A 27,076-nucleotide genomic window follows, 5' to 3' on the forward strand; every position below is an offset into this window, starting at 1 on the left:
GATTTTTTGCCTACAAAATGCAAGTTAATAAAAATATTTAATGAGCAAAATTATTAAAAACTATAAAACTGCACTTTCCAGCAAACAAAACTCATTCACCAGGAAAATGGAATCAATACGGAAGAATAGAAATCCAACATATAGAAAAACACTTATAAATTCCTGTCTGACTAAATAACATTGTCCCTGATTTAAACTAAATTATTACAGCAGAGCAAAATCAGGCTTACAGTTCTTGGCAAGTCCTTTTTTGGGTATCTACTGCACAGTACATCTGTAACTAAACAACCATCTTCAGCAGGCTCTTTTATAGACTAGTTTAACTCTCACAACTGTTCCAGTTCTAATTTTCATTTTATATTTTGAAAATCAACCAACAACTGTTTACTAAAGTTCCTTCTGGTCTTTCAGCCTCAGACAGTAACACATAGCAACTGTCAACATTCTGATGACAATTTGCAGATCATATGATTCTGAGACGGTCTGCATTTAGAATCTTCTTCACATGCACAGTTAGAAATGTAAAGGAACACTGTTCAAGTCTTTAAAACATTCTGTATAAACAGACTATAAATCAACACAAGAACTTATTTACAATAGCTTAGCTAGTTAATCTGGCATAATATGCACATGTGTTGTACAGAATTTCAGATTAACATCAGCCAGACATGCTAGCACAGTTGACAATGTAATTACTTCACATCAACTCCTCCTGCTCATTATTGTCAAGACACTGCAATATGATAAATCAGGAAATCAAACCTCAACTCGAAAAGCCATTTCTAAATAAGATTCCAGAACACCCTTCCAACACTACCCAAATGACACACAGCCCACAAAATAAGTGTGCCACTCAACTGTAGCCCATAAGGCAAAACAACATACCCAATGCACTAGTCATAGGCAACTCTATAGTCAGGCACACTGATGTCCCACTCACCAGGCTAAACAAGGAGAAAGTTACTGTCAGCTGCCTGTCGGGTGCCAGGACACGCTGTCAGTTCACTCTACAATAAGTACAAATATGACTCTGTCAATGTCCATGTTGGTGTGAATGGCATAAGATGTACCTCCCTGGACTACATGAAGAGACACATGGAGGAGCTCTCGGATCATGTAGCCCAGGCAGGTATGACCCTAGCCCTAAATAGCATCCTGCCATCACCCAGAATGATACCACAGTACAAGGACAAAATGATTGACTTCAACAATTGGCTAAGCTTCTGGTGTCATTCTAAGGGGATCCAGTATCTGTCTGTCTGGGACAACATGATCAGCAGACCACGATGCTTTGCCAGAGATGGCCTGCACCTGTTGCCCCTGAGATTCTGGATACTGGCTAAGGCCCTTGCCTCCCCCCATGGTGCCTTTTTCAGGCAATGTTCAAATGATAAACTCACCACTGTAGGAGGTACTAGCAAGCAACATTTGAGGGTAATACTACTCAATGCTAGAAGTTGAAACCTAAAAATGCACTCACTTGAGGCACTCCTTAAATTGGAGAACATAGACATCTGTGCAGTGACAGAGACCTGGTTCAAGGCTCCAGAGAGCACCCCTGCATTACCAGGCTATAATTCATACCACACCTTTCGGCCACCTAACTTGGACCAAAACACGGAGTAGGTGTGTCCATATTCATGAAGGATATCCACACCTCCAGGCTAGTTGCTCAATACAATGCATCCAAAATAATCCAAGTGCACCTAACACTGGGCAAGACTGCAATCCAGGTTGTAGCTTATTACAGATCCCCCGCCATGCCAGAGGATGCCTACTCCACGTTTCTTGATATGCTGGATAATATTAAGGTACAGTCCAATACCGTAATAATGGGCAATTTCAACTACCCCACCATCAACTAGAAAATTACTCATGTACTAACTCATTTGCTCAACATTTTCTGGAATTTATAAATTCCAACGCCCTGGATCAACTTGTCCATACCCCCACCAGAGGTAGCAATATCCTGGACTTGGTCATTACCAATATGGGCAACCAATGTTCCACACCTGAGGTCAACTGCTCACTGGTCAGATCCGAACACAAGCTAATCACCCTAGACATCCATATCCTGCCCCCCACCCACCATTAAGGACACTGCCATAAAAATCTTCTCCAAAGCCAACTTCATGCTTCTTTACACAGAAATGGAAAACTTCACGACACCCTTACAGATGGAAAATAGTGGTATGACTGCGGAATCCTTTACAACTGCACTGTATAAGCACATACATGAGTGCACAGATCGTGCCTACCCCAACAGAACCAAGAAGCTATTCCACAAAAAAAGGAAGGTCCCCTGCCATAAATTAACTCTACAACAGAAGGAAGAAGCTGTTGCAAAATAGTAAAATTTCCTGATTGCAGAAACTCCATGGTCAGCTTCAGTAAGAAGCTGAGATCACTCAAAGTCCTCCAAAGCTAGTTACGAAAATAAAATTGCCACTGATTTTAACGACAACCACAAAACATTTACAGCTATGTCAAGAATCTCAATGGCAACACTCTGCTCTGAGCTACAGCACAATGGCACTAGATATACAGAACCTACTGATATTGCCATCATCCTGGCAGATAGGTTCAGTGCAAACTTCACCCCCCCTTACCCCCCAAAGAGCCCTTCTTTATACCGGAAGAATGCAAAGCCCCTGTAATAACGGAAGCACAATTAAAGACTGCTGTCTCCAAAGCCAAGAACACAGCATCCATGGGACCAGACAAAATCCCAGGCTGCCTTCTGCATGAACTACAGAATGATCTGGCACCCCACCTAAGTACCATGTTCAATCACAGCCTCAGTTGAGGCTTTGTGCCTACTGAATGGCACACAGCAATGGTTATCCCACTCCACAAAAGGGGTGCCAGCACACACCCCAGGAACTACCTCCCCATTAGCCTGACGAGCCTGGTCTGCAAGGCCACGGAACATATAATCTCGGAGGTTATAAACAAAGATATAGGTAAACTCCAAACTCTGGACCCCACTCAGTTTGGGTTTGTAAAAGGTAGATCATGTTTCCTAAACCTGACTGACTTCTTTGAAGCAGTCACCAGAGCTGTAGATGAGGGTAAGGTGGTGCACACAGCCTATCTTGATCTTGCCAAGATTTTTGACACCATACCCCACTCTGGAATTATAGATAAACTCACTAAACTGGGCATATATCCCTATGTCACAAGATGGGTGGCCAACTGGCTCACTGACAGAACCCACACAGTGAAAGTAGCTGACTGCAAATCCAACTTCAGACCATTGACAAGTGGAGTACCACAGGGCTCAGTCCTGGGTCCTCTTCTGTTTGGCAACTCTCATTCTGTTATAACAAGATATCAAAATTTGCTTCTGGTCATAGAGCCTCCTCCCACCACTAATTGCCTTCACCAACTTAGTTGGCTAGAGCTACCTAACCACCTCACCTACACCCAGCTCATCCAAGCACACAAACTCATTCACAACCCATCTCTCTGCCCCTCCCTAGCAAACATTTTTGAAATGCACAAAACAGATCACCAAGATCCAATTGCCAAATCTAATTAAATTGCATAAACCTTCACGTCCGGCTGGGAATCACCTTATGTCCTCCTCTCTGGCTGGGAATCACCTTATGTCCTCATCTCTAGCACACCTCAAACTCCCTAGCTCTCTCTATCAGCACCATCAACAGTCTTTCCTTATTCAAAACCTCACTGCACTCTCACCTTACTTCTGAATGGAAATTCTCTTGCTCTCATCCAACCTAAATTCAGACTATTCTGTTCTCTTAATTCCTCCTAACTTATTTCTTGCCAATCACTACCTAGTATAGCACTCCATCCTCTATGATGTTATTTACCTACAACTGAATGATCCTTTTGAATGGAAATGCTCTTGCTCTCATCCAACCTAAATTCAGATTATTCTGTTCTCTTAATTCCTCCCAACTCATTTATTGCCAATCACTACCTATGATAGTACTCCATCCTGTGATGTTATTTACCTGCAACTGAAAGATCCCCCACCACAATCTCAAAAATAAATAAATAAATAAATAAAATAAATACATTTTTTCTGGATTTCCAACTGAATGATTCTTGTTGAATAATGTTTTTTTTTTAATTGTATATCTTTTCCCTTTTTGCATTATGTTAACAATATGAAAAATGGATATGTGTACACAAGTATTTGTACTTGGACTTTACTATGGGTTTTATACTTCCTCCCTATGTATCTGTATTTTTTTCTGGAGCATTTTTCCCTAGGACTCCATTGAAAATGGGCTCCTTGCAGCCCAATGGACTATCCTGGAAAACAAACTGCAAATTAAATGAATAAATAAATAAATCTACTTCTCAGAAGTCCAGGCTAACACAGCAGATCTTTGGCTAATGAAGTTCACAGACGACTGCAAACTAGGAGCCATAATAGAATCGCCTAATGATGTGAACATTCTACAAATGGGCCTCACTGAGACTGATGCTTGGTGCCAAAGTCATGCCCTCAAGCTCAATGCCAAGAAGTGCATTGTCATCCCCTTTGGGAAAAACACTGTACACATGAATTACCACATAGGTGGTAGCCTACTAAACACTGAAAGTGTGATGAGACCTTGGGACACAGGTGGTTAGCAGTCTTTTCTTTGATAAATCACATTGACACAGTAGTAAGGAAATCCTTTTACCTAGGACACCATCACAAAGGGGTTCTCCTCTAGAAAAAGAGGTCATTGTTGCTCTCTACTCATCCCTCATCAGACTCATTATGGAGTACACACCCCATTTGGCATGTACCTCACAAGACATCAACAGGATAGGCCACAGAAATACCTCACCAAGAGGATTACTGGACTCAAACAGATGCCATACTCAGACAGTCTCAAAAAAACTCCAGCTCTACTCCATCGCATATCGCCTACTCAAGAGGCAACCTCTGCCTAACATACAAAGCCATATCAAACCCAGATCTGTTGGACATGCTACAAGAAATCCCAATCTCTCCAAGTCACACACTCCAGGGACATAAACCTTGTCACCATAATAAAGAGAACAGGGATAGATTCCTGTCCAGGACACTTCCCATGCTCTGGAACAGACTGCCCATTCATGTTATACAAAGCTCCTCATTAGCTCTCTAAGGAAAATCTTGACAATTGGATGGGAAATAGGAAATTCACCTCGGGGATCACTTCTGTGGATCTGTTTGACTGGGGCACAGGAAAATAATTTTCTTAGAGGCAAAAGCCAGGGAACTTTTTTTGGCTAGGCTTATATAGGCTAGAGTGCTGATAGCCTAGTACCTACCTATGAACATCTAGGTCAATAAGCATGAACTCAACAACCACTTCCAGTCCCTGTAGCCAGGAATCTACTGTAAAGCTTAACACAATATACAGCTTATTCAGCTCCAGCAACCAATGCCAGAGATAATAAATGACCACGATAATACCACAACAAAGGTCTGCCACAGGACTGTAACTATATTATAGAAATATGTCAATCAATCCAACACCCATTTTAGCATGTTCTGACTGAGTGAAGAAAATTGGATAAAACAAGCATCACTGACATGGACGTTTCTTATTTTCCACAGTATTGTAAGACATTGGCGTAGGTTTAAGTTTAGGGGGTGTGCCTCACACACACAGAATTGCAGGGGTGCTTGCCCACAAAATACTTTCCTCGGAGGTTTACCAGAAGTTGTTTCAGACCTTTTTTTAATGGATTGGCAGTTGACCAAAGAGTTGCCAATTGAGCAACTTGAATCACTGCATTGCAATATAGAGAGTAGCCTCAAATTACCAAAAATCTTCTTGGTCACTGATGAAAGGTTGTGTACATGACAAACAATGCATATCTTACTTCAGTTATTAATCTTAAGAAAATCTTACACAGGTTAAACATCAGTTTATTAATTGTGACACAGCATACAATATATGTTGCTACTTGAAAATGTAATAATATTTGCATAGGAAGCTATCGTGACTCTAAGGAACATGTTTGTGCATTAGAAACAAACATTTCAGCCATGAAATCATGGGCCAAATTAGGAGACATGAATTTATTTCATTTATTTTATTTTACATTTGTTGACCGGGCTAGTCTAGCTGGATATATGTCCATTTTCAGTAGAGGCCTGGGGAGAAAAGCTCTGATGGTTAGTACAAGTTTAAACAGACATCAGCAATGCAAGATTAAAATTTATAAACAGAGGTAGGTAATACACATTACACAAATATGAAAGGAGCAAAAACAAAAAGTGGAATAATAAAATGTCTTAAAAAATGTAATAAAAAAGAATTCTTAGAGAGTAAGAAAACTATCTGGGCTACTCACTCAAACAATGGACCAATACTTAAGGATTTAGTTTAATTTGACATTCTGGTTTAGAGGCTTTCCTTAATTCTGGTCAGCTTTCATTTCTTTGGATCCAAAAAGGCAAATACTGCTAGCCCAGACAAGAAACAGCTTTAAACTCTATATTCTACCCTCAACTTTTTTTATATTTATTTATAAACTTTTCTGAGTTCTTACTGCATATTAAGATGCAGTCTTGCACTGTATCTTTGTATTTACACCAAATAAGTGACTATTATTTCAGTGCAACTTTCAGTCTTCCATATTTCATTTATTTGACCTTTAGAAATAATTCTGCCTTTATAAACTACCTGGCTATGTCAATGCTTCAAGGTGAAACTGAATAAGGTACATTCATAATGAAAGGTACATTTTTTGAGAAAATGGTTTACTTAAGCACGTATATCAAATACAGTACATAGAACATGCAAAAGCTTTACTGCATGTTGTCACAATTTGTCTACTGCTAGAAATATTGCATTGAAGACATAGTAGATATTAATATGGCATTCTTGCTCACAGCACTTGTACAATAAATCTTAACAGTGCATGCCATTAAATGGTTTAACTACCATATAGTTTACTTAGCATCTGTTATTAAATGATGCAGATAAATTTTGAAACTGATCCAGAAATTATGCAATGAAGGAAAGCAACATTACATTTATTTCTGAGATCTGTATTTAATCACCACTAAATGGCACATCTGTCTTTGGATTTTCTGCTTCAGTTGTAAAATGAGATAATGCATTTTATAAATACATTTCAACAAATTACTTGTAAGAATGGACTGCAATGAATCTAAATTAGAAAGAACATCTAGGTTTTCAGATCAATCAGTGCCAAAATGAGTGAATATGCTGCATATGTTTGTAATCATGGACAAAGAGAAGCATCTTTACTTGAATCAGGGCTTTTTGTCCACCATGTATGTATTAGTTTGGGTTTTAACAATTATCTGATATTCATCTGACTGCACTACTTGGTATTTTACACGTTATTATCCACAACTGGTGCAATTTAATTCCATCATTTGCTTGCACATTTCTGGTCAACACGTTGCCTTAACATGCACGAATGTACTTTCCATAGTATTTAGTAAGTTACATTTATCATAATGGTAGATGTATGAATGATCACTGCTGCAGACTATAGTAGTCTTGGCTATATAAGTTATATCCTGGCAAAGATACAAGAGCTGGCCAGCTTTGAAAGCTTCAGTGTGCCTTCTTTGTGCCAAAACTGTTAGGCAGTTCGAGCAAAGGTAACTAAAAGACAAGTTTGGGAGCAAAGCCCTTCAGAGCTTTCCTACCAGCAGAGAGAGGGAGGCCGAGCCTCGAACAGACAATACTAAGAAAAATAAATAAATGTCTACAACATACAAAAAAACAACAACTTGGATGGAGGGAGGGAGTGGCTACTGCAGCGGTGATCATTCAAACATCTTCTGTTATGTTAAGTTTAACTTGCACAGCTATACTATGTTCATTATATTGATCACTGTTGCAGTAGCTTTAGCTATATGGATCAATTACCTTAGCTAAGGTACATTTAAGGCAGTGAAAGGAGAAGAGTCTAGGAGTCTGTGGTGAATGGTCCTAGAAAAGCTTGATTGAGACCTACACAAGGAATCAAGCTTATAGTGCTTTGTAAAAGTAGGCACAGAGGACCACAGGACAGCTTGTGGAATACTTCTGTAATCCAACCCTTTCCAAAAAGCCACAGATGAAGCTAAGGCTCTGATAGAGTGGGCCTTGACCCTGCATGGAATACTTGTTATAGTGAGTATAACAACAGGTAATAGCTTTAGATGAGCAATAGCTCAATAGTCTCTTTTGACACAGGTTGTCCCCTCTTACCTAAACAAAAAACAAGGGACTGATTTGAAGATCTGAAAGATTTAGTTCTGTCAATATAGTACCAGTGTTGTCTGCAGTATGGAGTATCCTTTCTCCCCCATTTGTAGGCATATAGTGTGATTCAGGCACACAAAACCTTAAACATTTGAGGTCTGGATTAATAGGAATGTGATCAACATCTTTTAAGAATAGTGTTGCCAGTAAACTTGAGAGAGGAAGAAGAGTTAACAGGTTGTGAAGTGACATCATTATGAATTTGGGCAATATCACAAACAGGTTTAGGAAAGAAAGATCCAGAGCAGGTCTCCAAGCATTTTATTCGTTGTCACTAGGAAAACCTTTGAATAAAACCCCTTCCACACCTGGGAAGGTGAATTGGTTCTATATCTCCTTGTGGCAACATGCGATGAAGATATGGTAGAAACAGAGTCTTATCTAGAAGATGAAGAATAACCTCCTGGAAAGGAGGACATTCCTCCCACTGGCATCTGTAACTTTGATGAAGTATTTTCAGAATCAAAATATAAACGCCTGACCCTCAATATCCTATTTGGATGTAGTACATCATTATTCTTTTGGGAAAACTTGACTAGGCTTAGAAAGACCCCTTGGATAATTAGTCGATAACAATGTATTAATTTGTCTGAAACAACCTGTTGCTAAACAGAAAAATTGAGATTCAGACTTTCTGGAAGATAAAAGTGGCCAGGGTGCGATAGGGTCAAAAGGTCTCTTGAATAGTGATTCAGACTTGGACTGTCCATGGTTTTGGGAGGTTCAAGACTTCTTTTTGGACTCGCCTTGCCATTTCTTCTTAAACATCCATACACCTGCATTTTGTTGAGACTGTTTATTCTGCTTTTTACCAAAATTGGATGAGATAGAAAATCCCTTGGAAAATTTGTAAAAGGAGCACTGAAAAACAGTGTCCATGTTTCAGCTTGTCCTTTCCATCACACTTTTTGTTCAACTAACAAAGGGGCCTGTGAAGGCCTCTCTACTCCAGGGCCAGTAATCAACAAGCCTCAGTCCTCACCACTTGAGAGACAGCCACCCAAAACAGGAATGGATTGACACAGTGTTTTCAAATGCAGCTCTCTGAATCAAGCACAGTTTCCCCCCAAGAGCACACTGGAAACACACTCCAGACCTGGGACTAGAGACTCTGCCTCTTTAGATCCCAAACAAGACTCGCTTTGAAGCGCTGTGTCCCAGTTTCAAGTAGCTGATGCACCCACATTTTGGGTATTAATTTTCACACAAACTCCTGGGAAAGGCTGGTACAGATTTACCAGCTGTACCCCTTCTGCCAAGACTACAAGGTAACCAAGTTGCCACCAGACAACTACTCTCAGGCTTTTATAAGGGTATCCAATTGTACTGAGTAAAATCAATACTAATATAAATGGTAGAGTGTAATCAAAGCAACAAGGTTTTTTTGGAGTGGCCACTGCATCACTAAAATAGGCACAAGTACTCTCAAGATGTTAAAAGTATTCTCTAAAAGACCATCCACAATGAAAGGTACAAAAATATTTAATAAATAAAATAGAAAACATGAAAATACTAAACATCCAAGTACAATAAACACCAGAGTTTCGATCACAGGAAAACACACACAGTTGGACAGATTCAAACAGATGCAAAAAAAATAAAAAATACTTAACTAGTCTGACTGTATTTCCTGACTGTCTAATGAATAACTGTTCCCTAGCTAACTTAATTACTACAAGGCAAGATTGGATGTGGAAATGCTTACTTCCACAAGGCAAGGTGATGAGCTGCAAACTGACAGTTGTCTCGCTGAAAACTACTGACAAAACTAACTGACCTTAACCTCTCTCTTTGCACTATGCAGTGGTTCTCCAGCTACCTTATCAATAGACTACAATCTGTCTGATGGCTCACTTCATGATTCCCCTTCTTGTCTGTAAAAACAGGGGCCCCTCAGGGTTGTATCCTAGGCCTCTTCTATTCAATAGCTTTACCAATACAACTCAACTCTGCCTGCAGCCACTCGACTCTTATCCAATAAGCAGATGACTCAACACTCATCACTACCTCTGACAGCATGTCACATTTTCATTCATATACACAAAACACATATCACTGTAGAAAAATGGCTTAATGAAAACCAGCTTATCCTAAACCCTAAGAAAACTATACTCTTACTCTTTCAACCAAGATTGCTCTCCACCACAAATTCACCTTTTCCATCTCTTCTCCAAATGCAATTATCAAAGTTGATCCACATACTAAACTCCTGGGCACCATAATAGATTACCAACTAAAACTCGATCAGCACATTCATCAGTGTATCAAAAAGACGCATCAAAAACTGGGTTTACTGTATAGCAACGCAAGAATTCTTACACCAGACGCCAAACTATCCCTAGATAGGGCTTTCCTCCTGCCATGCCTTCTGTATTGCCTCTCCACTTACAATCCATATTAATCTCCCAACTTGAACAAACATGGAATAAAATTGTCAAATTTGCAACAACCAACCTTATAAATCACACCACTGCATTGCATTAAAAAAAACTGCAATGGCCATAATTCCCCCATCAACAGCTGCAAAGTGCACGTTCCATCCTACACAAACCTACTGCCTGCCTCTTGCTCTCCTCTCTAGTTTCCTTCTACACCCACACTAGATCTCTCAGAAGCTCTAACAAGTCCTTGACATACATAAACCCAACAAAAACATTGGTAAACTTCTTTACAATTACAATATGTCTTCAGCCTAGAGCAAACTTCCTAACTCTGTTAGAAGCATCTCAAATACAAATCAATTCAAAAAGCAACAAACTTTTTCTTTTAAGCTCATGGATCTGCCATTGCCAGGAGCCTACATGAACTCTCTTCTACTCCAATAACTGTATGGCTACTTTTCATTGAATCTCCCTCTCTCACAATCTTAAGTATCGATACAACAACAATGTAATTACATATGTAGTTCATCATTTTTTGTAGTTACTGACACTCTTGTCAGTTGACGCCAATCTGCCTTTTTTGTACATTTTGTGCCCCATCTGTAAATACATATTGCACACAGTTGTAATTGCCAGATTCTGTTAAATTGATCCATGTTTATTGTAACCAAATTTTTGCTTAACGTTTTGTGCATATTCCATGTTTTGCTTATTTTATTACTGTACTCTACAGCTTAAAATACATTTTATATGAATATTGTCCGCCATTTCCTGGAGCTTTTCTCCTCAGGTCTCTACTGAAAATGGGCTTCTAGCTCAGTTGGACCAACCCAGTTAACAAGTGTCAAATAAATAAACAAACTGCTGTGAGAGTTCCATCCTCTTAGTGCAGATTATAGAAGCACATCACATTTGATCACCTGACTCTGGTACAATACCCACACAGCACTTGAAGATCTGCTGCAGTATTTGAAAGCTATAGAACAATTTCAAAAACATTTACTCTTCCCTTTCAGAATTCTCAGTTTAAACAAACATTTAATCGGTTACAACACTGTTTATACATTTTTAACATAAGCACCTGTACAAGTCAATGTGCTAGTCAAATAACACAAAATTATTTACAAAACTCCAGCGAACTATGCTGGTATAGGTTACACATGCACTGCTCTATTCTCTTTGGCACAGATAACACCCCACATCTTCTCAAGGTCAAACCCCAAATCTCTATCCAAGGGAGAATTTAAAATCTCTTTTTTTATCCGGGAGGTTCTGAGAAAGCAGCTATGTAAACCTCCTCAAAAATAGGACCAAAGGCTATAACCCTGGTAGTACTATCAGAGACACTCACTGTAAAGAATGAGTAGTCACCTGTGAAGAAACTTAAATTATTTAAAGCAGATTTTCCTCACAAGATGAAACCACAGATAAAACATTCCTCAGTTTTCACAATTTGTCAGAACATATGAACCTCTCAATTTAAAGATACCCCTACTTAATCAATTTCCCATCATCATCAGAAAGAGTAATATTGGAATCAAGTAAAGATATACCTCCTGAGTCAGGTTTGGGAATAGGGTATATACATCCCATCTGCATTTTTAGGGGCATCTTTCTCACTACCAGGAAAATTGTAGGCAGTAACACACACACACACCCTCTAATGTGGACAGAACAAGTGGAAACAGTGTAGGTTCTGGAAAGTCCTTTAATTTCTAATGGACTGAAACTCCACTGCAAACACTAGCACACTCTAGCAAGTCTCAAAGAAAGAAAAACCTTCACAGGGAGGATCAGAAACTGAGCTCTCCTTTGTGCGCAATTCAGAAATCTGAGGGGAAAAAAAACTATCTGCCCCTGCATCCTCCTGTTCTGATCAGAATCTTGAATCTTTAGGAAAAGAAGAATCCCTTTTTCTTTTACCAGAAACTACTTTACAAGAAGGATCAAAAGCCTGAATTAAGCCCTCAGACAGACTCAATAGACTACTCCTATCCAGAGAAAATTGTTGAGGTGTAGATACATGCTTGGTTTTTTGTAATTTTTTTTTTTTTTTTTTGGACAGGAAAAATGGGGCCAATGTGTTACTCATATGGCGGCAGCAGCAGGTTACTCAGGGATGGGCACAGCATTCTAAAAAAGGGAAACTTTCCCTATTCCCTGTCATAGAAACAAGAGCATCTCTCCATTGCCCAGTGAGGAGACCCTAACAGCCAAAGACTATGTGGCTAACACCTCTGTTCCAGAGGGGCTTGTTGGTGTTACACCAACTGGATCCATGGTAAAAAAATTAGTGGCCTTAGGTACATCAAATGGCCACAACAGAGTCACCCCACCTGCAGCTGAAGCAAACTGCTAGCCTGGCTAAATGGCAAAGGCTGTTTGCTTATTTTTTTCTTTTTGTGCCTGTAAAAAGGACCAGTCTGTTCCAAGGTCAAACCAAAAATGTTGCTTTTTTTCCTTGGGAAGCTAAGCAGCAATTGCCAGTTAACACTAGCAGTCCACAGAAGTTAAATTTTAGACAGAAATGCAAACATTACGCCAACCCCACAAATGTAAACTAAGGATTGGAATTAACTAAGTATTAGTTTACACCACTGTAAAACTGACAGAAAAAATTGAGTACTTCAGTTAAATGCAAGTTACAGTTTTGAGTCTTTAAAAATACAACACTCTTAGCATTAAGATAACTCTCCTTTAGACAAAAGTAATACATCATATGGAAGGTCCCCTGCAAAGGGAACTTATCTTCCCAGCAAAGGAAAGCACAAGTTGACTGTTGATCCTCAAAGCCCTCAGAGGAGCATATTATTCAACAGCAATAAAGTTCTGAAGGGGTTTGCGACCAAACTTGCCATTCAGTCAGCTTCGCTTGAACTGTCTGACAGTTTGGGTACAAGGATATAACCCATACAGCTAGACATGCGGTACTGCATCACTGTTAATTATTTTGGGTACCTGAATTGCATTTCAAATGAACTTGCCCAAACTATCACAGTCATCATCACAGGCAGTCTGCTTCATTTTATTACTCTTGAGCATTTTATTTATCAGGCAAACTACAGCATGTAATGCACGATTACTGTGTTCTGATGAATTGCATCAGCTACAGCACAATGTCTAAATCTGTTTTATATTGAAGACAGCTGTAAGACAATGGAATAATTTGTTTTATAAGCAGCATTGCTGTTTGAATCTATGTAAAATGTTCAAACTTTGAGAAAAAAAGTAACTTTTACTTGCTTGTTTATCTCTAATCTGAAAAAAAAAACGAAGGAGTTTTTGAATATCAAGGAATCAATTGAATTCTCTGAAATGGATTCAAGCAGCCTATTTTTTCATGTACATAAGTACAGGCAAGTGGATTTTGTTAGTGTTAATGATCGGCATTGATTTGTATGATGTTTGGTTAAAACAGGCGAGATGTACGAAGAGGACAGTCTTGACAAAAACTTTCCACAATCAAATCTTGATAGAAGGAATGTTTTGTATAGTACCCTGCGTATGTAATTAAACTGTGTCTCTACCAAGTGATGTAACAAATGTTTGCAAAACAACCTCACTGACATACAAACAAGAAAAACTACCATTGAGCTCACTCTAGCTGCACCAATGTTATGATTAGCTGTAATCATTTCAGAACATGTGGAACAGGTTCTTTTTTGAAAGACGTTGTATATTTAGACTGGTTTTCCTCAAGTTACTTATAAATTCTATCTTCCTGTATTTCCATTTCTTCTCTCTGGATGACATTTTCTATTTCTCCTGTATTTCCATTTCTTCTCTCTGGATGACATTTCTATTTTTCCTGGGATTCCATTTCTTCTCTCTTTCTGCTCTTTGGTACAAATTGTGCAGCATTTTTGCTGCTTTCTTCTATATTGATGAGGTCTCTAGACCTACACACATACTGTTAAGTAGGGGGTTTAGTGAATGCATATTACCTAAAGAGAAGGCAGTTGTTGAAAAGGGGCATTCTTTGAAGGTACGATGCACATATGGTTTCGGCCTCGTAAAATTGTGAAAGACTCTTGTCAAAACAAATGTAAGAGGAAACGTGTATAGAAATGGCATACGTGTCATCATGCAGCATATCCCAACTCTTAAAGATGTGTAAGACAGTTTTCTTATTTAATATCCCAAGGTAAAACTATGGAAATGGTAAACTCTGAATAAAAACTTGCCCTTTTTATATTGACAGTGGGTAACTTTGTTTGCTCTAGCTTTCTCTTGTAGTACACTTCTGAATTGGAATGGGTAACTATACAAGCACCACCATCGCTGTGAGAAAGATAGCATAAAGCTGTGATCTGGGAACCAAATACAACTCCAAATGAGACCAGATTATACAGAGGACTTGCACAAGTAGGAAGCAGTCTGTCTATAGTAAAACCAGTCACAAGTCTTCTTATCATTGCTCAGATAACTGTCTAAATGTACTTGTTTCCAAAACTATGATTAAAGCTAAGCTCAGTCAAACAAAATCATATGCTCATTCATATTACTTAAGGTTTGCACTAGATAAGTTAACTAGTAGCAGGTGTGTTGGGTTTACTGCCATTACTTCACACCTTACCCTATGCAACCAAGTTGGACGAACTCTATAGTCCTCACCTGTTAAGTATGCTACTGTATATATTGAGAACCATTCTTTGTATACCACTGACGTATAGCTATGCACCCTACCACACTATATATGTACATTTCTGCTGTGCTTTGTTTTCCATCAGCATACCATTTATTTGATTAGCTTCAGTCATGGCTGAAAAGGGTCGAAAAGGACAATTTTACAAGATGATTTGGTCCAATTATATATGGGCCACTGAATATATAAAATAGAAAAAATAATGAGCTGGCATGTCAGGAAGGTGTAACATCAAAACTTTTATAAACTATGATAAAACACAGCAGAAAACAAGAGGATTGCTTTTGCACCAAACCACTTTACCACTTAACTCACTGCCAAACTTTCCAACAGTAAAAGTACATTAGGTCTGATGTATAGAAAAGCAAAAAAATAAATAAATCTTTTATAATGAGCTGAAAACCAGAACTGCCCACTCTCGATGTGCTTCCAGCACATTTTGTGGCAAATATTAATAAATCTTCTCAACACAAAAATATAACAGCTAGAATACTCCTGTTTTAGCAATGCCACATTTAAGTTATGATCTCTCATGGATATTATTCTAGATAAACTTTACGTTTACATATTCATCAGACTTGGATGTACCCCTCCTCTAAACTTCCAACAGGCTCACTTCCATGTTAGCATGCTGACAGCTTTTTGGAATAATTTCTATATGTAAATCTTTGAGATCCTACAAGGGCGATATTTACTTCCCCTAAATCCAGCTCCTAAATCTAACAAATATATGTAGTATCCTAATCCTTAACTTCATGATTAAACATGGTTTGAAAGAAGCCCAAAACAACATCTACAATGTTAGATGCTTAGATAAAAGGACATTCCTAATTCCAATCATGGAAATGGCATGGACAATGCATGGTGCTCACTCCTCCATATGTTTTCTTTTATAGTTTCAATACAACTTCATTATGGAGTTATTAATCGATAGCTTACACATATTAAATTCTGGTTTGAGTATTTGCTCTTTTTACTAGTTATTTTTTTACATTTTATACATTTTACCACCTGTACACCCTTTTTAGATGTAGCTGGCGGTTGGTGGTGCACACATTTAAATTGCATTATGCTACTAGTTTACTCCATCTGCCGTCTTACTTTTTAGGATTCCTCTGGAAAATGTACAAGGATATTCTAGTAGGACTACTTACCAGCTATAATGTAAAAACAACAACACTGGAGCATAGGATCCAAAGCAGCAGGAGTTCACAGTAGGATGACTACAAGTAGTAGTTTTTCTCTAGCTTACTGATAGGATTACTGGAGTTGTGGTAGAGATGGTAATGTTAAAGAGCACCTAGTTACATTTTAGTAAGTAGTTTAACTTTTATCATGACAGACTTGTTAACATGTTGAATACTACAAGATGGAGAACAACAAAATAAAAGATTAGCCAATGGCTGACGAACAGAATCACTCATAAGCACATTGAAAAGTATGGAAGTTGGGATGGAACCCCACCTTGCATTATGTATGCATTTCTAAGACATAACCAGGGAAAGGTATCCAAGCTAAAGGAAGGCTAGCTCTATGCCATTAGAATGAAAGGGCAGCAACACCACCATTGAGATAGAAAGTGACTTGAAGGCCACAAAGTCTTATGGATGTCTTACTGATATTCAATTATGAAATTGTTCCATTTTTACAGACACTACACCCTTGTCAAGGACAAAAAGGTTTTGGGGAAAATAACTCACAAAAGGAAGGCAAAGAAACACAATATATGTCCAAAATAGTTGCAGGATGATAAACTAAAAAATGTGAGAAGTGATGACACTTTGAAAAGTAAAATTCCAAATTCATCAACAGCATAAATATGGTAGAGGAGGAACATACTGCAGGAGAGGTTCAAATATCTGGTTAAATGAGAAGAGATGCTCTGATAGACAGGATAGAAGCTGCACAGAAAGGAATGTCAGGAAAGTTAGGACAACAAATATGAGAGAGCAAGTATTAAAGCATCTTCAACAAGTGTCTAAAACAAAAGGATGGTGAAATCTGGTATTATTTGGATCTGATGTTTTTCTTTTGCTGAAAATACTGCAGAAAACACTAGAATTGCTGCACTTTTTTCTATCTATTTCTGCAGTGGAGTGACTCAGGAATATTTTATCAAATATTTTGAAAGTAACCTTAGACCCTTTAATGAAAGGCACATTTGGTTCATCTTCAGAAGATGTTATTCTTTTTGACAGCTGAGCAGGACTGTTGAAAACAGACATGGCATGCATTTAATGTACAAGCAGATGTATATCTATAGTTACTGTTAATTTTAGGCATTTTGATATTGCTCTCAAGTGTGTTTTCATTACAATAAAAGCTCATTCAATATCTGAAAATCTACATTATCCTTTTTCAGAGTCATTGGAGAGTTTCATTTCATTCCAGCAAGCAATAAGTATACAGCAGAGAAACAGTCCTGGATCATACACCAGTCCAAAGGAAGCATACCACCACATTGCAATATGGCTCCAAGTGGTTTACATAATTACCAAGTGACATATTGCCATGTCTTTGGCTGACAGAGGAAACAAGTGCTGTAACAAAATCCAACACATACACAGGGATGGCATGCAGATTCCCCATAGAAGATCCCAGCCATGCAGACTCCTTACAAGAAACACCCCAACCAGCAAGCAAAATCAAAGCCTGAAGTAGCAGCATTGACCACGGCACCACTATGCCACTAGACTGTCAGTATTTTTGTATGAAGTACTCCTCCTAATCTGGATGTAACCGTGATTATGTGGCACACTGCTGTTGTGATTCATTTTTTTATAATACTTCCCAATCTAACAAAACCTGAATTATACAATGGCTGCTACAATTTATCTCGGTTTCAGAAATGAGAAAATCATTGCTACTTTCTGTTGTAAGGTTATGTTATGTATTTCTATCCCTAAAGAAATTAGAGTTGAATATGCACTTCATTATAACATTAGTGACTGAATAGTTTATTACTGGTTACACACTGCATTCACATACAAGACATCTTGACTATCCTTTAACAGTTACCATCTAGAAAATAATTGATATCTAGAAAAGGATTAGAAGGAAACTGTTCATACTTTTTCTGCATCAGATGTCAAACATTTGCATGCCTGATGAGCAGTATTGTAGGGTATGCAAATATCAATTGCCATTTACATGCGTTTGCAAAACTCTTGAAAGCCAATTATACTACCAAAATGCTAACATTATTAACTAGTAAATCTCCTGCAATATCTTGTAGCAAAACAGGCCACAACAATCAGACTACTGCTAATCTACAGGGAAATTAACACTTTCATCAGGGTTTTAATATTTACTCGGTCTTTCAGTACAGAAAATTTTATGATGATACAATGACAGCTCATCAGTTCTCACCATAGGCATTCAGCACCTCTAAACATTGAACATTTCCCAATACAATTTATACCTATAAGTAAGAGTTTAAAATCCTCCTATTCTGCACTGCACTGTTGTACAAATACGGTCAATGACTACTGTGTTCGGCTACTGCTCTATCCATAATTCTACTAAACTATAAGTGAAGAAAAATAAAATATGGTCAAAAACAATTCAAGGATAATTAAAGCAGAGAGAGGATGGCTGTGGTTGTCTTCATAATATACAAATACAATATTGTCAGAAAAAGACCGACTGTACCACATTTTGATTCTTGGCTTCAATATTTAGTACACAAATATGCCAATCATAATATAGTTCCAAACACACTACTTACCTGGAGCTCTGTGTTCTTGTTAGAAAGTTCTAGGACTTTCTTCTGCAGGTCATCTATATCCAACATATTTCTACTATTCTGTAAAAATAAAAAAATAAAAAAAAAATATTACTTTCATTAACTTGAAGGGCATGGCTCAGATAATTCTAATAAATCTATTATTAGTAGGTCAAAAGGGTAGCTCACTTATCATTGACATCAGTAAGTTCAGAGCAGAGTAGGGTCCTCTCCCTGGAATATATTAATCTGACTGAAAACTCAAATACTGAAAAGCTCAAAATGTTAAATCTTCCACAACTGAAAATGGGAATCTGACACTTCCCCACTGTTCTGCACTTCCAAAGTTGTTATATATACTGAATAGGGTGTGTGAGGGTTTAATGGTTTATAATATTTTGAGTTTGAACACTTTGTGTTTTGAGCTTTCAGTCAAATGAATATACTCCTCTCGGCCTACACTAAGATTTTTTTTTTGACAATGTTAAATATAGGAAATACAATGTACTACAGGGAAGGGTACACAAAGGAAGCAAGGTGAAATTAGGGAGAAGCAAACAGGGCAGTCACTATGGGTGCAAAACAGCAAATTACTGGCAGTTAGAAATTAATGACAGCAATGCATTTTCAGACAGAATTAACTGCTTAATGCTCAATGTTTGGTAAAGCATAGCAGCTGCTTGCTACACATGTAACAATTTACTACAGTTGAAAAGGAAAGAGCAGCTCCCCCCCCCACTCAACTCAAATAACTCAAAGCTGGGGGGTGCCAGATCAGGGAGAGCACTAGGCACCAAAATAGCTAGCAACACTTTGCAAATGCATATTTATGAGGCAACATTTTACAGAGATATCAAATGAAGACACTGTCTGCCACTGTCTGTAACCACTCAGAAGGTTGTTAATGATGCGATAAAAGATAATGACCGAATAGAAAAGTGTTAGGAGTGTACTACACAAACAACTCACTAAAAGCTTATGAACAGTAGTGATACCTGAAAATTAGACTACACTTTGGGGTGACCATCTACATAGAAAAGAGGGGCACAGAAATCATAAAAGCTTAAAGACTACAGAACTTTCAAAGTTCAAAATATTAACAAAACACTTGATTAAAACTTGAGATAATGTAAGAATATAAGGGTACTAGGATACACTTTATCATTGCTTTACAAAATGTAGATTACGACATACACAACTACACTTAGTTCATGAATATAAATCACAGAAACTATGTTTGAGGTTTGAATTATGTAGTTTCTATGGATATCTGTATGTCTCCCAGTAATGTGTTTTAATACTACTGATAGATAACACTTTCATTTGGTTACGTTTCTGTTAAAAAATAGATGTAAATAGTATCACTCAAATTGTAAGTGGAAAAAAGGGAATTTCATGGGGGGAAGGGGGGGTCCATTTTAACACATGGACTGTTTATCTTAGCAGTGGACATAATGAAAAGGTCCAGCTTTTGTTCAATTTTCTGAACAGTGCAAAAATAAAAGTATAATGAATACTCATCTCTCCGTGTTGTACATTGTCAGTAAATCAAAAAATTGAATTAAAACTAAATAGTTTGATAATACAGAGACATAAGCCAACATATATAAACAGGGATTCACAGTAACCAATCAATAAGCAGATTCATAGCAGTATGAAAAGATAAGTTTTTGGTCATGTTTTCCAAAAAAGTATAAGATTTATACAAAGTGGCATGCATTTAATGTATAAACAGATGACTGAACTGCAATGACTAAAAGGACAAGTAGCGTGCATTAAAAAATAATATTCTTGGAATTCACAATAAAAAACAAGTTGCTTTATCTCTGTTCAGTTCAATAATAAAACCAAGTCTCAATTATGGGATAACATGGTACCCCCAAAGGAAACATTATGGGAAAAGAGATACTGTAGCAAATTAAAAAAAAAAATTCTGAGGAAAGGTTAAGTTAAGCAATTTAAGCTACGCAGAAACACTAAAGAATATGGATACAGTAATACAGCAGAAGGGAGACCCAAAGGTTTTATAAATTAACTGAATACTTTTTTTCTACAGTGTGTTATGTTAAAGTAGAAGTAAGGGCTGAAGCACAGTGGCATACAACTCAAAAAGGGCATGCATTCAGAACTAACCTGATGAGCCAGTCAAAGGGGAAGGTGAAAGAAAGCTAACTTATACATTTTATTTACAAGTACATGGGCAGCATACAGAACCTGGCATCAGTAGTATAGCTAGGGCAGGGCAAAAGGGGCAATTGCTCAGAGCACAAAGCGTTTGGTGAAAAGATCAGTCATCAATCACCCTCTGCTTGCTCTTTACTACAATACTAGCTTTTACAATCTGGTATTGCATTTGTAGTCATACTTAAAGTGGCAGTGATCAGTGCATGGTCTAAACTCTAGCAAGCAGTTTGCTACAATTAAAAAAAAAAAAAAATAATAAATAAGTAAAATCTGAGTACTGTAGCACTCTATGCAGGTTATAAATTGTAGCAAGAAATTTATCAGAAAAAAATGACAGTTAAATAATAATAAAGTTTGAGGAAGGGTGGTCAGGGGCAGGGAGCATCATATGCACCTGGCTGGTGTGCCAGTAGAATGAATGGAAGAACTTTGGGGGTTGGCCACTAGTTTGTGGGACTGGTCAGGGCACTGATTAACCCATCTATGCTTCCGCCTGGGGTGCTGATGATTCAAAAAGTCATGGGGGAAGAACAAGTAGAGCCTGAAATAAAGTCTTCAGAATAACTTGATAAAATGAGATTTAAAAATGGGATACACATACATTTATAGGGAGAGGGTTACAGGAACTAGCACACTGGCCCTAAAGTAATGATGGCAACAAAATGACACCCTGAAGTTTAATTTACGAAATATCTTCATGCATTTACCTATTTTTTCTAGCTGTCATGCCTACTGACCAGCTAGCCTCAGCACACTATTAAGGCATATTCCACATAAAACAAATGGAAATTGTACTATCAATATCTCCTTTGACATTAATATTGTCACATAATGAGGCTGAAATAAAATAAATCTTTATAGATTAATTTGTTATGCTGGAACCAATAGAAAAAAAAAAGTGTCATGCTCTTTAAAAGGGAGCTGGCATATCCTGAAAACCTGTGTGGTAGGTGGCCAGATGTCAAAGCACATAGCAATAATCCATTTGCTGTGCTCCCAGGAAAATGAACTGTATTTTTCCTGCATTGTCTTAGCTCAGCATAAAAAGGGCAGCTCTGCAGAAAATACAGCTCAGTACTGACAATCATGCGTCAGAAGAATAGTCCAGTCTTATTTCAAGAGCTGACTATGATAATATATGCGGGAAAGATGATGGCTATGAAGTCCTACCCACAAAGACAGAGATGGAGAGGTGAAAAAAAAAAAAAAAAAAAACAGGACAGTGGTTAATACAAAGGTCTGACACCAAGTTGAATTCCAAGGCAGAAAAGTTAAACAATGAGGGAAAAGATTTCTTTAGTGGGATTGATGAATCTTTTGTGATTTATAGCTAAGACGGTACATAAAAACAATGCTAAAATAAGGTTTGGAAATTCTGAAATACACAATGAAGCTCGAGTGTCTACTGAGTGGGGAGGGACCAAGGAACGAAAAGATCCTGGAGGAAGATAATGCAAGATACATTCTTGCATGCTTCTACTGTTAGACCAGACAGGAACTTATGTTTTTATTTTGTATTAAAATGTTAATAAAGCATACAATAAAAAAAGTAGTAGAAAATAGGGCACACACATTTCTTACTGAAAGTGCGTATCACAGTGTTGAGGAGTACCCAGGTTATGATATGAACTAATAACTACTCGGAAACCAGAGAGAATAACATGGGTACAAAGATAAACCTTAGCTCTAAGATAGAGATGCAGCCCCTGGAGAGGAATTAGAGCAAGAGAGAGAGGAACAGAGCAGCTTTGGTAATTGGCAATATGCATCAACAGGATTTTGTGAGAAAACATAAGAAATCAAGTGAATAATCCCAGAGGGAGATGTCCAAACAGATACACATATGCATGGAAATGTCATCAAATTAAACATGGAAGAAAGATATACTTAAAGAAACAGAAAATGTTAAAATTTGATGACATCAGCCAATTAGTTAATTAATAGTCTATATATATTATGGTCCTTATCTATTGTTATTTGTCTGATGAAGCGGCAGTTTGTGGTCGTGAAAGCGCTTACCTTATTTTTATTTCATTAAAGAGCCTTTGGTTGTGTAAGTTGAGTGCTTTTTTTATATACGAAGTATAAAGTTGTGTCTAGTATCTAAATATTAAAATAGTGCTTTTAAGTGTATACTTAGGTTTAGTATGTTTTAGAAGATATAGCACTGCTTTTGGTTACAAAGTTGAACATTGAGGAAGAGGCAGAAGGGAAATGGACTTGCCGCCACGGTTTTTCACTTTTTTTTTTATTTTAGAGTGAAGAGGGAGAGGCAGGCAACTGTAACATTATGATAGGACTGAAAAAAAAAAAGACTTTCTAGGATATGTGAATGTCATATTAGGAAAATAAGTAAATGAAAGAGGAAATTAAGTGAAGAGTCTTGGTGGAAGACTGAAGGGATTATCATGGATGTATACAGGTGTACAAGGAATTAAGTGGTGCAAGTCAGTAGAATGCAAGGGCCTTCTGCACAAGGGGTGGAGAACAGCATAGGGGGGCAGATACAGAAAGTGATTTCTCTGACTACACTCTAATGAGACTGAATAGGAAAAAGAATAATTAAAAAATATAACATGACATTATACAGATTTTATATACGCATATATATATATATATATATATATATATATATATATATATATATACATATACACACAAAATCTATACAGTGTGTGTGTGTATATATCTCACACACAGGATATAAAAAGTGTACACAACCATGTTAAAATGCCAGGTTTTTGTGATATAAAAAATGAGACCATAATAAATCATTTCAAAACTTTTTCCCACCTTTAATGTGACCTATAACCTGTACAATTCAATTGAAAAACAAAACAAATCCCTTAGGGGAAAAAATATAAAAAAATAAAAAATGTACAATAAGCTGGTTGCACAAGTGTGCACACCCTTAAACTAATACTTTGTTGAAGCACCTTTTGATTTAACTACATATTTTGCATATTGCAAGTGCTCCCAGATCCAATATATATATATATATATATATATATATATATATATATATATATATATATATATATATATATATATATATTCATATATATTCTTGTCAAGTTTTCAATCTGTCATTTGTAGGAACACTTGAAATACTAGCAAAATAATGAAAATTAATTTTGTATTTTGTTGGCATTTGCATGTGCAAAATCGCAGTACAGTGGGGAGTCAATCTACCCTTTCTTCTAATTTTTTTTTTTTGAAAGCAGCATGTTGAAAACTTAACATGAATATGCTTTTCTTTACTTCAGTCAAATGCATAACTTTCTTATTGAACACTGACCTCAAGTAGGCAGCTAAAAAGCATACTAAGTGTATTCCCCCTTCCCTTTTACATGTGCACAGCACATGGCAAGTGTATGCTTAATCTTGCCACTTGATCAAATGTTAATGTTTCCCAAAGTTGTGCAACATTAGAGAATGTTATGCTAAGGAAGAGGGCAAAGTTCTCTGCCTGAATGGCATGGCGATTCCCCTCACATGTTGACAGAACTGAAGACAATGAAAACTACAGGCTTATCAGTCCTATAAGCATCACAAGGAAATGCTTTGAGAAAGTGTTAATAAGTTTGCCAACATTTATTTCTATTTGTTTTCCAGAGCAGAGCAGTGATCTCCATAGACCTTCACACTCAAAACCAGGAGAGGTGTCTTGTTAAGTCACTTGCTCAGAGTCACAAACTTAGGTAATGGAGGCTGAGGGGAATCAAACCATGCAGCTCTGGACCACAATAAACAGCTCCTTAAACCTGTAAGCCAACTGTCAGACAAACAAGAAATGAACAAACAATATTGTGATATATTCCAACATGGATTTACTCAGGGTCACTTGTGTGTTACCAACTAAAATTCCTTGTATATTGATATGGTTATAAGCATTGGTTGCAGACATCCCCGAGGATATGATATTCTTAGATGTGGCCAATGCTTTTGATTCAGTTCGTTCCTCACAAATCAATTAGAAGTGCACTTAAGAAGTAGAGCTTTAAAGGATGCCCACTTAGATGGATTACAATCTGTCTCAAAAGTACAGAGCGAGATCAGGGAGTATAAAATCTTGAGTAAATGTGCCGAGTAGAGCCCCACAGGACTCTGTACTGGGGCCTTTTCTCTTCTGTGTACACATGTCTATATCACCTTCTAGTAATAGGTAATGACTACACAAATTTGGTGAAGCTGTAACAGCTGCTATATTGAATTCTACCAGAACTAGGCTGATATGCAGAAATAGCTTGTTGAATTGTATAGCTGGGCAATACTGAATGTATCGAAATGTAAAAAACGGAGAGGGATACGTGTTGGTACGAATGTCTTTATGGGAGGAGGGATGACATGTTACTGACTAAGCTAGGAGTATTTATGACCTACAGTTTTTGAGATATGTGAACAGAGTAGTTTGAACTATTTTTTCACCTCCTCCAGATCCAAGGCTGTAATCTTGCTTACATATAAAAGTACAATAACAGCAGCACTGGAATGGGAAGTGGGTTTTTTGTTTATATTATGCCAAGGACATTTTAAGATAAGAAAGGGTATCGAATTGTTACACAAAACAGATCAGACTAGTAAGACAGCTTAATATACAAGGATTAAACACTATACTCTAAACACTATTGTTAATACAGGTGTGACTTGTTAGATGTATACAAGTGTTTACAAGAGATTTACTTAGCACATCTTGCATATATTTATTGAATCATAGGAGAGCTCAACAAATATTTTTTGGTCAAACTGACTAGAAAATCAAAGCATAAGGAAGAAAATAATTTCAGAACATAGAAAATAAAACGTTTAAACATTAAAAATGCAAATAATCCTACTTTGACAGCTGGTTTGGGAAAAAGTATTTTGAACATGGTCCTCTTGGACAACAACTGATTATATCCTCATCCAATAAGAATTATTGTCTTGTTTACACTTCACAAACTTTCCATTACAAATGTAACCCAACACCTCATTCTCTGCTTCTACAAAGCAAGCAATCCGGAAGTCAGAAATGATCAACTAAAAAAGGTTGATATACGTGGCTTTTGAAAATTCTCCATCAGGGCTCTGATCCTACTGTCTTTAGCCCCGAAATGCCAGCTATTGAAATATTACGCTCTCTTGTTTTTTTTTTATTTACCAGTTTAACTGGTTAAAAGAAGGAAAAAAGCATTACCACCATGCAAAGTAAGCAATCCTTTTTACATATGCAAGATGCATAGTTTCATTATTCACACTATCACTAACTAACCAGCTGTATGCAAATGACTACTGAGAGACTGTTGCTATCTCAAACCTGTACACAAAGGGGAATGTTCTTAATTCACCATGAATCCCACTCGAGCATGTTACACAGATGCAGGTTTTCAAACACAGCATAAAATAAAACAGTACAAATTCATTGCAATTAAGGCAACTGGAACTGGTTATTAAAGTAAGAAAAGATACATTTCTAGGGCTGCACTAGTGATTGTTGCAGAAATTTCTTGCAACTACTTTGATTATGTTATGGTGCCTGGAGAGGAGTTGTGGTATTGCATGAGGAAGTTGGGAGTGTCAGAGAAGTATGTAAGAGTGGTACAGGATATGTACGAGGGTAGTGTGACAGCGATGAGGTCTGCGGTGGGAGTGACGGATGCGTTTAAGGTGGAGGTGGGATTACATCAAGGATCAGCTCTGAGCCCTTTCTTGTTTGTAATGGTGATGGACAGGTTGACAGACGAGATCAGACAGGAGTCCCCGTGGACTATGATGTTTGCATATGACATTGTGATCTCCAGTGAGAGTAGGGAACAAGTGGAGGAGACCCTGGAGAGGTGGAGATATGCTCTAGAGAGAAGAGGAATGAAGGTCAGCAGGACTAAGACAGAATATATGTGTGTGAATGAGAGGGAGG

The 27,076-nt window shown here is 37.5% G+C and overlaps 1 protein-coding gene across 6 annotated transcripts in view; it reads right to left on the reverse strand.

Moving 5' to 3' along the window:
* Nucleotides 1-27,076, reverse strand: part of IRAG2 (inositol 1,4,5-triphosphate receptor associated 2) — a 1,240,358-nt gene that overhangs the window by 912,322 nt on the left and 300,960 nt on the right. For all 6 annotated transcript variants that reach the window (XM_044087670.1, XM_044087672.1, XM_044087673.1 and 3 more), the window contains exon 11: nt 19,000-19,077. In XM_044087670.1, the coding sequence (XP_043943605.1) occupies nt 19,000-19,077 (78 nt within the window). The remainder of the gene's footprint in view (nt 1-18,999; nt 19,078-27,076) is intronic.

This window comes from Protopterus annectens, chromosome 11.part0 (assembly GCF_019279795.1).
Source record: "Protopterus annectens isolate FY-2018-M chromosome 11.part0, PAN1.0, whole genome shotgun sequence".
Taxonomy (NCBI): Eukaryota; Metazoa; Chordata; order Ceratodontiformes; family Protopteridae; genus Protopterus; species Protopterus annectens.